This window comes from Impatiens glandulifera, chromosome 2 (assembly GCF_907164915.1).
Source record: "Impatiens glandulifera chromosome 2, dImpGla2.1, whole genome shotgun sequence".
NCBI classification, from domain to species: Eukaryota; Viridiplantae; Streptophyta; class Magnoliopsida; order Ericales; family Balsaminaceae; genus Impatiens; species Impatiens glandulifera.
Genome location: NC_061863.1, coordinates 3,847,410 through 3,863,748, shown reverse-complemented (window position 1 = coordinate 3,863,748; position 16,339 = coordinate 3,847,410). Strand labels below are relative to the sequence as shown.

Below are 16,339 nucleotides of genomic sequence, written 5' to 3'. Positions count from 1 at the left end.
GTTTGTATTCGACTCGGACAAGTTATTTTAGACTCTTAATCGTTTCGTGTTGTGTCGTGTCTAAATCTTATGTGTATTGTATCGTGTCTTGACCCACTCAAAATAGTATGATTTACAGATTTTTTCGTGTCGTATTATTCGTGTCCACGAGTTTATTCGTGTCGTACTAACTCGTGTTTAAATTCGTGTTTCATGTTATTCCGACTAGATTTTGTTATCGTGTCAACACAATTGTGTCTTGACACTGTGTTAATTATTTATTTATTTATATATATTAAATTATACTGTTAGTAAAACTTATAAAATATTATTATATTATCAAAGTTAAATTATTATCATATATTTTATTTTAATGTTTTAATAATAATTAAAATTTAAAAATTATATGTAAATTAATAAAAATAATTCGTGAGATAATTATTATGAGACTCAAATTTCTATTCATATAATTCATTTAATATTTATATTTTATTTTAATATTTTATTATATTATATTTAATTTTATATATTACATTTATAAAATTAAATAATTTATAAATTTAATGAAAATGTAAATATATTTAGAGAGACGTGACCATTTGATAATGTTAATGTAAAAGTGGATAGTTTGAGAAAGAAAATGAGAGAGAAAGTGGGGAAAATGTATAAAATTTATAAATATATATTATTATATTATTAAAATTAAAATTAAAATTATTATCATATATTTATTATTTAATGTATTAATAATAATTGAAATTATAAATAATTAAAAAAATTAAAAAATAATTAATAAAATAATATCGAATAAAATTATTAATAGACTCACATTTTTATTCATATACTTTATTTTTTATTTTAATTTATATTATTTAAGTTAATATTTTATTTTAATATTATATTTTAGTGTGTTTAATTTTAATTATAAATATTACATTTATGAAATTAAATAATTTATTAATAGAATAAAAATGTAATATGTTTAGAGAATGTTAATGTGGGTAGCTTAGATCATTTAACTAATTGTGTTTATGTCGTTTCGTGTGTATATACTCGTGCTCGTGTCGTGTCTATACTTGTACCGTGTCTATACGCGTGTCGTGTCTATGTCGACTCGTAACCGTTTTTCGATCATATAAACACATAATCGTGTCGTGACCGTGTCGTCTCGTGCTTGTATTGTGTCAACCCAAGATCCGAGTGAGATTATATCGTATCGTGTCGTTCCGTATAAATATTGTGTCGGTTCGTATTTAGCTAATTCATTGCCCAGCTCTATGGTGGACGAGGATGGAAGAAATGTGTTACACATGGTGGTGGAGATTAAGAATATATATATATATATATATCTATATGAATACTTGAATAAGAGTCCTCATATCAATTGGGATATATTGTGGGTGGCAGTTGATCGGTTTGGATACATAATTTGGCATCTTGCTGCTGATTGCGGAGAGGGTACTCCTAGGGCGCTTTTCGGACCGATTAACATAGTGACATATGATACATTTTGGTTTAGAGTAGGTACACAAACAAACAAACAAATTATATTAAGCTTATTGTTTTAAACTATTTGTGGCATGCGTGCAGTTTGTGAAGAGAGATTGCAATGAGCACCGCAACTCCAAGGGTTTAACGGCGGAAGAGTTGTTTGAGTAAAACCATAATTTTCTTAAGAGAAGAAGCGGCAAAAGAAGCCAAGGAAATGAACCAAGGTCTGATGCTGGTGTAGAGTTAGGCATCGTGCATAAACGTTCGTATTCGACTCGGGCAAGTCGTTTTAGACTCTTAATCGTACCGTGTTGTGTCGTGTCTCAATCTTATCCGTGTCATATCGTGTCTTGACCCACTCAAAATATTATGATTCAAAAACTTTTTCGTGTCGTGTTATTCGTTTTTACGAGTTTATTCGTGTCGTGCTAACTCGTGTTTAAATTCGTGTTTCGTGTTATTCCGATTAAATTTTGTCATCGTGTCTTGATACACTCATTTAATTATTTATTTATTTATATATATTAAATTAAATTATTGTTGTGTTACTTGTAGCTATCCCCCTATTAGAGAATTATACAATACCAAGAAGAAGCATTTGTACATGAAAATGTTGGCGAAGAAGCTAATACTAGAAGAGATGAAAGAATGAAGCCTCATTTTTAATTTCGAATATAAAAATAGCTTGTGTAACGCAACACAGGGTGAAATCCGGCCTCGTCTATAAGTTATGAATGAAATCTTGGAGAAAGTGAGGAAAGAAATCCGGTTGAAGCATATGAGGATGGAAAGAAGAAGAGGGTAATGTATCAAATGTATGACTATGTGGAGCAGGTCAGGGAACCATCGAGAAAGAAACAAGCCCGGTCAAATCATCTAATAGAAGTGGCTAGGAATGGGATAATAGTGTTGGTGAGGCTGATCGTGTAGAATTCTCCTCATGTCGCAAATGCTATGGTGTACTAGAGTTGGGCATCGTACATAAACGTTTGTATTCGACTCGGATAAGTCGTTTTAGACTCTTAATCGTGTCGTGTTGTGTCGTGTCTAAATCTTATGTGTGTTGTAACGTGTCTTGACTCACTCAAAATATTATTATTTACAGATTTTTTCGTGTCGTGTTATTCGTGTCCACGAGTTTATTCGTGTCATACTTTCTCGTGTTTAAATTCGTGTTTCATGTTATTCCGACTAGATTTTGTTATCGTGTCAACACAATTGTGTCTTGACACTCATGTTAATTATTTATTTATTTATATATATTAAATTATATTGTTAGTAAAACTTATAAAATATTATTATATTATCAAAGTTAAATTATTATCATATATTTTATTTTAATGTTTTAATATTAATTAAATTTTAAAAATAATTTAAAATTTAAAAATTATATGTAAATTAATAAAAATAATTCGTGAGATAATTATTATGAGACTCAAATTTCTATTCATATAATTCATTTAATATTTATATTTTGTTTTAATATTTTGTTATATTTAATTTTATATATTACATTTATAAAATTAAATAATTTATTAATTTAATGAAAATGTAAATATATTTAGAGAGACGTGGCCATTTGATAATGTTAATGTAAAAGTGGGTAGTTTGAGAAGGAAAACGGGAGAGAAACTAGGAAAAGTGAGTAAAATTTATAAATATATATTATTATATTATTAAAATTAAAATTAAAATTATTATATATTTATTATTTAATGTATTAATAATAATTGAAATTATAAATAATTAAAAAAATTAAAAAATAATTAATAAAATAATATCGAATAGAATTATTAATAGACTCACATTTTTATTTTTATTCATATATTTATTTTTTATTTTAATATTATATTTTAGTGTGTTTAATTTTAATTATAAATATTATATTTATGAAATTAAATAATTTATTAATAGAATAAAAATGTAATATGTTTAGAGAATGTTAATGTGGGTAGCTTAGATCATTTAACTAATTGTGTTTATGTCTTTTCGTGTGTATATACTCGTGCTCGTGTCGTGTCTATACTTGTACCGTGTCTATACTCGTGTCGTGTCTGTGTCGACTTGTAACCGTTTTTCGATCATATAAACTCATAATTGTGTCGTGATTGTGTCGTCTCGTGCTTGTATTGTGTCAACCCAAGATCCGAGTGAGATTATATCGTATCGTGTCGTTCCGTATAAATATCGTGTCGGTTCGTATTTAGCTAATCCATTGCCCAGCTCTATGGTGGACGAGGATGGAAGAAATGTGTTGCACATGGTGGTAGAGATTAATAATATATATATATCTATATGAATACTTGAATAAGAGTCCTCATATCAATTGGGATATATTGTGGGTGGAAGTTGATCGGTTTAGAAACACAATTTGGCATCTTGCTGCTGATTGCGGAGAGTGTACTCCTAGGGCGCTTTTCGGACCGATTAACATAATGACATGGGATACATTTTGGTTTAGAGTAGGTACACAAACAAACAAATTATATTAAGCTTATTGTTTTAAACTATTTGTGGCATGCATGCAGTTTGTGAAGAGAGATTGCAATGAGCACCGCAACTCCAAGGGTTTAACGGCGGAAGAGCTGTTTGAGTAAAACCATAATTTTCTTAAGAGAAGAAGCGGCAAAAGAAGCCAAGAACATGAACCAAGGTCTGATGCTGGTGTAAAGCTAGGCATCGTTCATAAACGTTCGTATTCGACTCGGGCAAGTCGTTTTAGACTCTAATCGTACCGTGTTGTGTCGTGTCTCAATCTTATCCGTGTCATATCGTGTCTTGACCCACTCAAAATATTATGATTCAAAGACTTTTTCGTGTCGTGTTATTTATTTTTACGAGTTTATTCGTGTCGTGCTAACTCGTGTTTAAATTCGTGTTTCGTGTTATTCCGACTAAATTTTGTCATCGTGTCTTGACACACTCATTTAATTATTTATTTATTTATATATATTAAATTAAATTATTGTTGTGTTACTTGTAGCTATCCCCGCTATTAGAGAATTATACAATACCAAGAAGAAGCATTTGTACATGAAAATATTGGCGAAGAAGCTAATACTAAAAGAAATGAAAGAATGAAGTCTCATTTCTAATTTCGAATATAAAAATAGCTTGTGTAACGCATCACAGGGTGAAATCCGGCCTCGTCTATAAGTTAGGAATGAAATCTTGGAGAAAGTTGAGGAAAGAAATCCGGTTGAAGCATATGAGGATGGAAAGAAGAAAAGGGTAATGTATTAGATGTATGACTATGTGGAGCAGGTCAGGGAACCATCGAGAAAGAAACAAGCCCGGTCAAATCATCTAATAGAAGTGGATAGGAATGGGATAATAGAGTTGGAGAGGCTGATCGTGGAGAATTCTCCTCATGTCGCAAATGCTATGGTGGACTAGAGTTGGGCATCGTACATAAACGTTTGTATTCGACTCGGACAAGTCGTTTTAGACTCTTAATCGTGTCGTGTTGTGTCTCGTCTAAATCTTATTTGTGTTGTATCGTGTCTTGACCCACTCAAAATATTATGATTTACAGATTTTTTCGTGCCGTGTTATTCGTGTCCACGAATTTATTCGTGTCGTACTAACTCGTGTTTAAATTCGTGTTTCATGTTATTCCGACTAGATTTTGTTATCGTGTCAACACAATCGTGTCTTGACACTCATGTTAATTATTTATTTATTTATATATATTAAATTATATTGTTAGTAAAACTTATAAAATATTGTCATATTATCAAAGTTAAATTATTAAATTATTAAATTATTAATTTAGAAAATTTAAATTAATTTAATAAGTTAAATGTATTAAATTTATTTAAAAAGTTATTTAATATGTAAAATGTGTAAATGTAAATTTTAACATTGAATGTCAATTATTTAAACAAAGACACAAACAAATTATATTAAGCTTCTTGTTTTAAACTATTTGAGATTGCAATCCTTACCTACATGAGCACCGTAACTCCAAAAGTTTAACGGCGGAAGAGCTGTTTGAGGAAAACCATAATTTTCTTAAGAGAAGAAGCGGCAAAAGAAGCCAAGGTCTGATGCTGGTGGCGACATTAATTGGAATAGTCAAATACTTTTCTCTAATTATAATTTTTGGTGGCTATAGACGTGATAATTTTATAATGTTAACGTAAAGGTGAGTAGTTTGAGTAAGAAAATGGGAAAGAAAGTGAGAAATTGGTAGAAATTAATCTAATTATAAATATATATTATTATATTATTAAAATTGAAATTATTATCATATATTTATTATTTAATGTATTAACAATAATTAAATAATTAATAAAAGTAATATGAAAGAATTATCAATATACTCTCATTTCTATTCATATAATTTATTTCAATTTATATTATTTAAATTAATATTTTTTATTATATTTTAGTATGTTTAATTTTAATTATAATTATTATATTTATAAAATTAAATAATTTATTATTTGTATAAAAATGTAATAGGCTTAGAAAATATTAATGTGAGTAGCTAAGTCATGTGACTAATTGTGTTTATGTCGTTTCGTGTGTGTATACACGTGCTCGTGTCGTGCTTATATTTGTGTCGTGTCTATACTCGTGATGTGTCCGTGTCGACTCGTAAATGTATTACGATTGTATAAACTCATAATTGTGTTTTGATCGTTGTCTCGTGCTTGTATCGTGTCAACCCAAAATCCGAGTGAGATAATATTGTATCGTGTCATTCTGTACAAATATTGTGTTGGATCGTGTCGGTTCGTATTTATCATACACATTGCCCAACTCTAACCTGAACTAATAATTGAGTTTTATTTATTTATTTATTTTGTTTTTTATATTAATTTTAAAAATATGATTATTGTATGATATAATAATAGTTAAAGATTCAAATCCAATAAATATATATAATGACCAAAAATTACTAAAAAAAAATTAATTTTCCACAAATGATCTAATGAATAAAACTTGATAAAATCATGCATGCAATTCAAGAATAAAAATGTCTTGTAATGAATAATAATAATAATAATAATAATAATAATATCTCCATCTTCCATTCCACCATTGACCATATTCCATCTCCGATCCGAAACTCGGGATGAACTCAGTTGATTGCCTTCTTACAAATCCTTTAAAAACTAAACAAATTGCTACAACAACAATAACAACTATACAAACTCGTATTCAACTCACCGAATCATCTTCTCCAATTCAACCAAAATCAAAATCAATACGATTTATAATTAACTCCATTATCAAGCAACGGACAAGATTCCGGCCACAAATCAACTTTACTCCTCATTCCAACATTACATCGAACAGATTTCACCGATTCAGACTGACCTGCTACTTGTCTAAGAATTTCCTCGAACAATAGTTCATCGCAGGGGATCGATAACGGACCTGAATTTTTGAATCCGTATTCTTCTTCTGCTTGAATCAGAAGTTTTCTGAAGATCGGATGGTTAAGGTAAGTCGCCGGAATCACGAATCTGCGATCTGTACATCCTACGCGAAGAGCTACATGGCCGGAAGGGACGTCGGAAGGGAGACGACTACGCGCCGATGATGCGGCGGCCTTTCTTCTCCATCTTAATAGCATCTGACGGAGCCGGACAATGTGCCGGATTTTGATGCTCACTGACATTTTTATTTTCCGGCGACGGTTATAGAGAGAGAATTGAGAAAATTTGTTTTGCTTTGGCTCTGAAATGAAATGAGTTGGTTTTATGATGGGATGGTTATAGAACTAACCTTGGTTTTGAATATAATTACGATCTTAGCCTGTCTTAAAAAAATACCTTCTAAGTTTTTTATCCAATATTTTTTTAAATAATCAAATAAACTATACCAAACGAGTCTTAATTAATACTTACATTTAATATAATATATTATTCATTTAAGATAAATTTTATTTTGTCTATACTTAGATTATTATTCGTTCAACTTATTCTATATTTGATATTTAATTTATACTTAGTTTATTTTTATTTGCTTCAGCTTATTCAATTAAAAGCAAATAAATAGAGAGAAATTTGTGCTTTAAATATAAAATGTGTTAAATTATAATTTTTTTACTATACCAGATTATTATACAAATGTTTATTGTCAAACTTATAATCTAAATTAAACGTGACTTCTTGTCTCCTTTGCTCATGAATTGAATCTTAATATTATCAAAATAAAATAAAATAAGAATTCTAAAAAAAATAATTATGATTAATCAAAGATATAAATAAATGAACAAATATGATTTGTATTCTAAATATAATTGTTAAAACCATGTACAAATTTTCATTATAAATCACTTTGACAGTGTTTTGTTTAATAAATAATATTATTTAAAATGGTTAATAGAAGTGTTTTTTAGTTATTATTTAAAATGATTTTGAATAATTATTTAAAATCAGAACATGTCATATTAATTATTAAATACATAAAATTTTAATATCTAAAAATTATATATTCTATACATCCTCAAATTAGTTTCGGAAGTTGGATTTTGATAAAATAAAACCGTAAAACTAAATTTAAATTTATTTAAAAAATCAATAAAATCCGGTCACCCCTACTTACAATCCTATCTAAGTCTCTTAGATATGTAATGCAAACAAAATATTTATTAACAAAAATAGAATTAAATTATATTATATTTTCTAAATTAATATTCATATAAAATATGTAAAATAAAATACTTCTTAAATATATGTAATAACGTTTTTTATGAAAGTTTGATCTCCAAAAAGAATTTCAAATTAGGTCCATTTGATTATAATCAGTTTTATTTTATAGAATTATATATATATATATATATATATATATATATATATATATATATATATATATATATATATATAAACAACTAATTCTGATCTAATTAATTGAGAGTTAAGTATAAAAATATTTTAATTAGTAAATTAGTGTCACACATATATCATAATTTTGTTTTTAAGATACATTTTTATTCCAGATCAACCATTTTACTCTTTAACACTAACCATAAATTCATAACAATTTTATGAAATGAAAGAAAATAATATTATTTTATCTGAATAAACAAATTAAATATGAGTTAGTTATTATAATATGATCATCAATTTATTTTAAGTTTGAGAATGAATCTCTATTATTTTTATATATATATATATATATTATTGAGTTCATTTAAACATATAAATTATAAAAATTTATTTACTTATATACTATTTAAAATATATATATATATATATATTATAAATTTATTTTAATAAAATATAAATAGTAGAGAGAATAGAGAAGAGAAAATAGATATAAACTAAATAATAACCTAAATTAATAGTATATATATCTAGATAAATTTGTAATAATTTATACGTGTATATGAATTAGTTATACAATTGTATAGATCTAAATTAAATTAATTTATATTTGTAACTGAAAACAATATACTAAGATAGTAAACTTGATAAGAATGGTTTAAATGATTAAAATTTACTTAAAAGACTTTAAAATGAAAATTATGTGTGAAAAACAAAATAAACTAAACTTGACCCTGTTAAGTAATAGTTATTTTTTAATAAATTTGTTTGTCTCAATTGTGAACCAATAATTTTAAAACTTTGGTTATTTTTTAATTTTCTTTTTAAATGAGTTAGAACGTAAAGAATTTTGTTTAAAGATAAAATGTGTCATATTTGAATTTTACTAAAAATATATTAAATTAAAGTCGGATCATTATATTTATTATAGTGGAAAATTGTGTTAGTTTTTTCACCCATTTAAAATAAAAGTAAAAATTTACTGATGTTTTGTTTGGTTATATATAAAGTAATTGGCATGTTTTAAAAAAAGTATTAGTAATATGATGCTTAGAAATTAACTGACCCTAAATCTTTATTAATAGGTGTCCTTATAATATATATATATATTAAAGGGTTTATAGTCATATCATTATAAAACTAAAATAAAAGGATTATATTAGTTAAGCAAAACAAATATTTATCTCAATAAATATGAAATAAAATAAATTAATTAATTAATCAAACTTATTAGAAAAAAAAATGAATCTAACTAATTAAATAAGTATCCTTATAATTTAATTGGATGTTCAACATTTGTGATATAACAAATGAGAAATAGCTGGATACTTTTTTTTTTTTAATTAACATGACTTGGAAAGTCATAACTCACTTAAGTTGGATACTCATAAATTATATATATTTAAACTAGAATTTATTTTTTTGGAGTATATTAATATACCCTATATAATCATACTATTGACATTTAAATTTAAATTTTGTTTGTTCTTCTTTTAAGCAAAACTCATTAAAAATAATTACCTGTGTTTTATTGTAGAAAGGATTATATTTTTTTTTTAAAATAAAATTGGACAATTTTATACATTTTCAGAGGGCTAAATTAAACATTAAAATGATTGAGAATGATTGGTTTTGGACACCAACTTAACTAGCATTATCAACATATAATTAATTCATACATTATTACAAGTCAATGCTTAATTAGTTTGTTGGTTTAGAGAAAATAAAAATAAAAATAAAAGAAGCACAATAGTAACCCTTAAAACCTGGGAGGTTTAGTCATAATAATATACTAATTTTGTATTGATTTGTCCTTATAAAATATAAATCCTACACATGGGAAGATGATATCACTTATAAGGTGTTGTTTGGGAAAACCTTTATGAAATTAGTAAGATTTGTGTAATTTTCTTTGATTTTTCACTTATCTTTTTCAATTGCTCAAAATGTTGTTAAAATAATCTTTGTCATTGTCGCTAATTTACTATAAATTGAGGTGTAACAATGTAAGCGATTCGATTCAGTCGTTTATACACCAAAATACACATCTAATTTTTTTTTAATGTAGAATACTAACATGACCTACATAATAATGACATTTACTTCGACTTAAGACGTTTTAAGTAAGAATTGAACCCGTGATGGAGTACGACTAATCCCGCAGGTTAAGCACATAGCCCGCAAACACACTTAACCATTTAATCAGACGCAGAATTTCCCGCATGACAGGCTCGAACCCAGAATCTCATGGAGGCCCGGGGATATTCATCTCTTGTTGCCGCTAAATTAGAAGAGGGGATAAACCCGTGAACTTTAGTATCTTAGATTGGTGTTATTAAGTAATACATATACCTAAAATTTATTTTTAAAATGTAGACAAGGTGACAATTAAAAAACGGATGAACTCAATCATAAATTTAGAAATATTTTACCTATCTTTTATTTTATTTAATATATATTAGAAGCCTGATAGGTAGGCGAAAACTAGGGAGGTTTAGTCGGAATCTTTAATGTGATTATTAAAAAATAAATAGAGAAAGGTGCAAGCAACTAAGACAATCATACACCAAATATAATAATAATAATATTTACCCAATATTTAAATTATACTTATTTTATACCTAATAATGAGTTGGTGTAAAGGACTTGAATCTGTACGAATATTTAGACTTTGTTACTTTTTTTGATCTTGAATTATTTAAATTATTAATTAAAATGATTTTTTTTTATCATATTATTCAACTAATTAATAACTTAAATTACGGTTTTCTTTTTCAAACAATTAAAAAATTATTCAAATAGTTAAAGATCAAATAACCTCTTAAATACTCCTTCTCATTTAATCATATTGACTTTTAAATTGCATGATAATATATAACTTGTTAAAAGAGAATTTTAAAACTAATTTTTGTGACGATCTCTTAAACAAATTATTATCACTTAGAAAATTTAGTTAAATTTTCAATAATATTAAAAAAAATCTTAAATTAAATGAAAATTTATAATTTTTCAAAATTGGACTAACTTACTAAAATTCAAAAATACAATAAAAAGAATCATTTTTTTTCAGATTTAAATTTTTTACGGTAAATCTAAAAACTTTTCTACTTCTATAAGATCTAGAGAATTGATATGTTTATTAGTCAACATTTAGATGTAAACAAGATTTTGAGTAGAGTTAAGTTGTTTTAGCTTGTTATTAAGGTTACAAATATGTTAGTTAAATAAAATAATGCAATGAAAGAACATGATGCATTTATGAACTTTCACATGATCAGCAGATGAATTGATTACAAGAAATTGATTGACCAATTCTCTTTTGAAAATAGTTTTAAGCCAACTATAAAATAGACGAGATCATATCATATACAACCGATTAAGGTAGCTTAACTTATCAAAAAAGTTTGTATGCCTACAAATTTAAATATCACCAATTCGATTCCAACTTAAAACAATGCTCTAAAATGAAGTGAGTCGGGGACATAATAACTTCCTCCAAAATAAAAAGAAAGGTAATAATAATAATTCCAAACACACCATTCAAATGAATGTTCCATTTCAACTTATGATATAGACAACACTGATCATTTACCATCCTTTGAAATTTTAATTTTTAAAAGCAAAGTTTATTCCTTAGAACATGCTAAACAAGATTTCCAATTTCAAAATAAATTATAATCAATCATACAATTTGCATTTTCATATATGATTTAGGCAACCCTAATCATTTACAACCATCTGAATTATTATGACATATATTCCAATCTAACAATTTGTAAGCAACCACCAAATCAATCATTAGGGAAGGGATCAAATCCCGTCTGCCCATATGACATTGATGGTTTAACATAATAATCTCAAAACAAGCCACAATCTCTACCAATATCGATACGATTTTATAAAACTCAACAATTTTTAAGACAACAGATACAACTTCCAATTCGTCTCTTCCAAACAAGACAATGTGCGAATGAAACTAGACTACCAAAAAAATCAATCTTAAATGATCAAAAGATCTTCCATCTTACAAAATTAGAAATCCACTGGATCTTGGTTTACAAATTAAACCTAATTGATTTCAGACCCCATCCAACAAAATTCACATAATCTATAATAAAAAACAGCTTACCCGATGTTTTGAATTGACATCTTCTCCTTACCTATTCTTTGATTTCTTATGCCGACGTTCTGTACTAGAATTAGTTGGGGCATCGAATGTAGGTACACTACTTTCCTCCTCTACAGTTTCCCATTTTTCTTCCTTCCTCTTTCTGAAAATTATATAACAACAAAGAAATATAATATATGTATAAACTAGAAAGACATGTAATCCCATAGATAGGTTAACCAACCTATTTGAGTGTGAAAGCTCTCCTGAATTCTTATTCAACCAACGAATATTTCCTGTGTTTTCTGAAATCAAAGAACCGGCAATGTGGAGTATCTCTTTGTCGAAACTACATGATAAGATGTACATAATTAGGTTTCTTGCAGTTGTCCTCAAATGGAAAATTATTAGAATATCTGTAATTTTGATGATTTCACAACTAGACCTAAGAAACATGTAGTCAGACCCAAGGCCCCATTTGGAAACACTTATATCATGAGAAATAGAACTAGGTGTAGAATGACTTAAATTAATAATGGAAATAGATAGAGGGCAACGCGGTTAGTTACCTTTTAACATTAAATCTTACAAAAGTCCCAGCTTTGATCCTATGAAGCTTGTCAGATTTGCTTACAAATAATTCCTTGCCATGCTTCTTCTGTGAGATAGTAATACCAAGATTGCTAAATAAATGAACAATAAAGTTTGGGAAATAAGCTCATTCTACTTCATGAAGTTGAATACAAAGGCTCGTTTTTTTTCTCAACATACAAAATGGCTCAAAACTACAATTTGTTGCTAGTTTTTGTTATAAAGTGAATTATATTTAAGCCAATGATTGAGAATATCGAGCTGTGGTTATTGTATAGGAATGATTTATGAACTTAACAGATTTAGCAAAAAGCAATAAAATCCCCACTCAAGTTCAAGAATCAAAACCAGCTTTTGATGTCAATGAATAATACTACTTACAACTAATAATATCTCAATTCAATTCCCCCTAAGTTGAAGTGGGAGCGTGCTAGCTTCTCGAAATTCAATTAAAAAATAAATACTTACAACTCTGTATTTGAAGTTTTCAGGAATATCCTCCTCTGCTATAACAGCTGATACAAATCCAAGAACAACAATATGAATGGACTGTGGACTAATTTTCAAAACCTTCCCCTCTGTAAAAAAACAACAAAATACCATCATTAAACTGAACAAAACAACTATTTACAAATGTTTAGTTCCATATAGTATAAAAACGAACCTAAAAGCATGTTGGGCATAGGTTTAAAAAGTAACAATTTTGTTCTTAGACGAACACCAAAGAAAGGATGAATTCCAGGAAGGATATTTGCAACTTGATTTTCAGTTTCAATAACATCATAACCCAATAGAACACCATCAAAAACTTGATTATACCTGAGAAGGACAAATTTTCAGTTCTTCATGAAGACAATAAGGAAGAAGATTGTAAGAGAATTGAAAGAACTTACTGGAATAACAAAGAGCTAATCTGACGAATAATGGCTTGAGTTATTTTATTGGCTTTCGATGGGTGTATATAAACAATAAAGTTACCATCTGATTCCTTCAGTGCTTCCATGATTGATCAAGCGATGAGTCTATGAATAGACAGAGAGACGGGGGGTTTCCGATGAACTTTCCGACTGACTAAGGAGGATTCCGGCGGCCGGCCTGGTCGCGAGCTTTCAAGGAGCGAAAGAGGGGTTAACGGCTGCGCGAAGATGGAGAATATAGCCTAGGTTTTATTTATATATGGATGGCAAATTTGTAATTTCATGATGTTGGGCAAAACAAAATATTATTTAGTTAAATATATATATATATATTATTAAGATATTATATAATATTCTAAAATATATTTAAATTAAATAGTATATATTTAAAAAATTATATATTATTAAGATTTCTTTTTTTTTATAAAGAGTTCAAATGAGATATTAAATATTGATAAGGAAATATGTTTTGAAATATAATTTAATTAGGTATATATTAATAAATTTATTAATGATATTTTTATTTTTGAAAATACTTTTATTCATTTTATTTTATATTTATAAATAAGAAGTGTTAATAAATCTTTAAATTGTGAGTGTAAATTCGTATATTTGAAAATGATTTATTTGATACTTTAAAATTCTCTTATAAAAAAGTTATTAGTTATATGTTATTATTATTATTATATATATATAATATTTTTATTTTTATACATTATCATTTAAAATATATATATATATATATAATTAAAATATAATGAGTAGTAAATAACATTATAAAAAATATATTTACAAAAAGTATGAAATCTGTAATTATAAATATAACATTTTTTTAATTTATAAGTATAAACTCACTTCTTTTATTTGTATGTACAACTATATGAAATCTAAATTTTTATAACCTTATAAAATATTAAAAATTTATTATTATAAATTAAAAAAAAAGTTTACATAAAAACAATAAAATTTACATATGATTCTTTCAGTGCTGCTTACATGATTGATCAAGCGATAATAAATATAGCCTAGGTTTTATTTAAAAAAATATGGTCAATGGTACAATAGTTTTGGAATAGTAAAATTTGTAATCTAAAGAGTAATTAGATGTTTGAATAGACTTTAGTCAAACAATTAAAATTTTAAGGTTAATTTTAAAATTTTATAAATTTACAATTAGATTTAAAATTTATGATTTATTTATTTTTATAGAAAAAATGAATTTATATTTGTAAATTTTAAAAAATATATTATATATTCTAATAAATAAATTAATGTAATTAATTTACTAATATAACTTTTTTTTGTTAGCGTTATTTATCTATTTTTATTTTGTATATAAATAATAATAAAAAATCCATAATTGGGCTTATAGAGACCATATTCACTATTAACTATTTGGGCATCATTAATTTCAAATATAAAAGGTTTTCACTTACGGCCCATTAAGCTCTCTGAACCCTATATATCCCCTCGCTCAAGCAAGTGTAAATTCATATCGTCTTCTAGGGTTTTCTATTGTTCATATCTGCGGCTATCAAATTTTCTTCAGGTTTCTTTATTTATTATCATTTTTTTATTCGATCAATTGTTTTCAAATGATGATCAATTATCAAGTTGAGTATACCCTAATAATCTTATATCAAGATTCATTTGGGTATTATGATTTCTACTTGTATAGGAAGATCTGATGCATCCTTTATCATATTTCCTTTGTTTTCAAATAAAACATTTCGCCAATGATGATTAGTTTAATTTCAACTGAGACGCTTAATTGCTGCAATGTTGATATGTTTTGAACTAGGACGGTCTGAGGCTGATTATTTTTTATTTTTCATTTCAAAAGTTTATGTTTTAGGGTTTGAGGATGATGAGGCATAAAAATCACAGTTATCCCTGTCTGATTTATGAATTTGCTGAATTCTTTGTGATCTGACTCTTACCCTGTTTTAAAGATTTTATTTTTTTGGTCAAATACTTGTATTTATATTAATATGAACCTAGTTGGGATTTCTTAAATGAATTTGATGAAAATCCATTAAACTTGTATGTTTCAAAATTTGTTTGTTTGAATTTAATTTTAAAAAATGTGTAAATACTAATATATGTTTGGTGATATTAATTCTCTTAAATTTCAGAAAATGATTTATGTTTGAGGTATAGAGGATGATGATACATATAAATCACAGTTATCCCTGTCTGATTTTTTGAATTTGATGAATTCTTTGTGATCTGACTCAAATCTATTTTAGTATTTTCATTTACTGTCTTGACTTTTTATAAGAATATTTATTTGGATTTGTTCTGTTTGGAACTATCAATCCTTGAGCAAGAGAGTGACTTTGATGATTGACAATTTGACATAGACCCATAATGGGTTGTTTTCATTTGGCTAAGAAAAGTGTATAAAATTTAATTTACCTTTTTAGAATTTATTTTTATTTAATTTAAATGCCTAGTATTAAAGATCATGA

The 16,339-nt window shown here is 26.6% G+C and overlaps 2 protein-coding genes and 4 non-coding genes across 6 annotated transcripts; 4 read left to right on the top strand and 2 right to left on the bottom strand.

Annotated features, from left to right (window-relative positions):
- Positions 1 to 6,577: 6,577 nt before the first annotated feature.
- LOC124928160 (indole-3-acetic acid-induced protein ARG7-like) lies at positions 6,578 to 7,130 on the bottom strand. The gene has a single exon (XM_047468686.1). It carries the CDS (start codon positions 7,100 to 7,102, stop codon positions 6,683 to 6,685), a length of 420 nt encoding a protein of 139 aa, XP_047324642.1. The 5' UTR covers positions 7,103 to 7,130; the 3' UTR covers positions 6,578 to 6,682.
- Positions 7,131 to 12,127: 4,997 nt separating this feature from the next.
- On the bottom strand, positions 12,128 to 14,080 carry LOC124927243. Its single transcript, XM_047467629.1, has 6 exons — positions 13,845 to 14,080; positions 13,616 to 13,770; positions 13,420 to 13,529; positions 12,930 to 13,018; positions 12,605 to 12,709; positions 12,128 to 12,523 (listed from the first exon to the last, which is right to left on the bottom strand). Exons 1-6 carry the CDS (start codon positions 13,952 to 13,954, stop codon positions 12,409 to 12,411), a joined length of 684 nt encoding a protein of 227 aa, XP_047323585.1. The 5' UTR covers positions 13,955 to 14,080; the 3' UTR covers positions 12,128 to 12,408.
- A 1,405-nt stretch (positions 14,081 to 15,485) lies between these two features.
- On the top strand, positions 15,486 to 15,559 carry LOC124928275. The gene has a single exon (XR_007098493.1). It is a non-coding gene; the product is annotated as a small nucleolar RNA snoR64a (small nucleolar RNA).
- A 41-nt stretch (positions 15,560 to 15,600) lies between these two features.
- Positions 15,601 to 15,682, top strand: LOC124928283. Its single transcript, XR_007098501.1, has one exon. It is a non-coding gene; the product is annotated as a small nucleolar RNA snoR20a (small nucleolar RNA).
- Positions 15,683 to 15,724: 42 nt separating this feature from the next.
- Positions 15,725 to 15,808, top strand: LOC124928357. The gene has a single exon (XR_007098556.1). It is a non-coding gene; the product is annotated as a small nucleolar RNA R38 (small nucleolar RNA).
- Positions 15,809 to 16,023: 215 nt separating this feature from the next.
- Positions 16,024 to 16,108, top strand: LOC124928247. The gene has a single exon (XR_007098468.1). It is a non-coding gene; the product is annotated as a small nucleolar RNA R38 (small nucleolar RNA).
- The last annotated feature ends 231 nt before the right edge of the window (positions 16,109 to 16,339 follow it).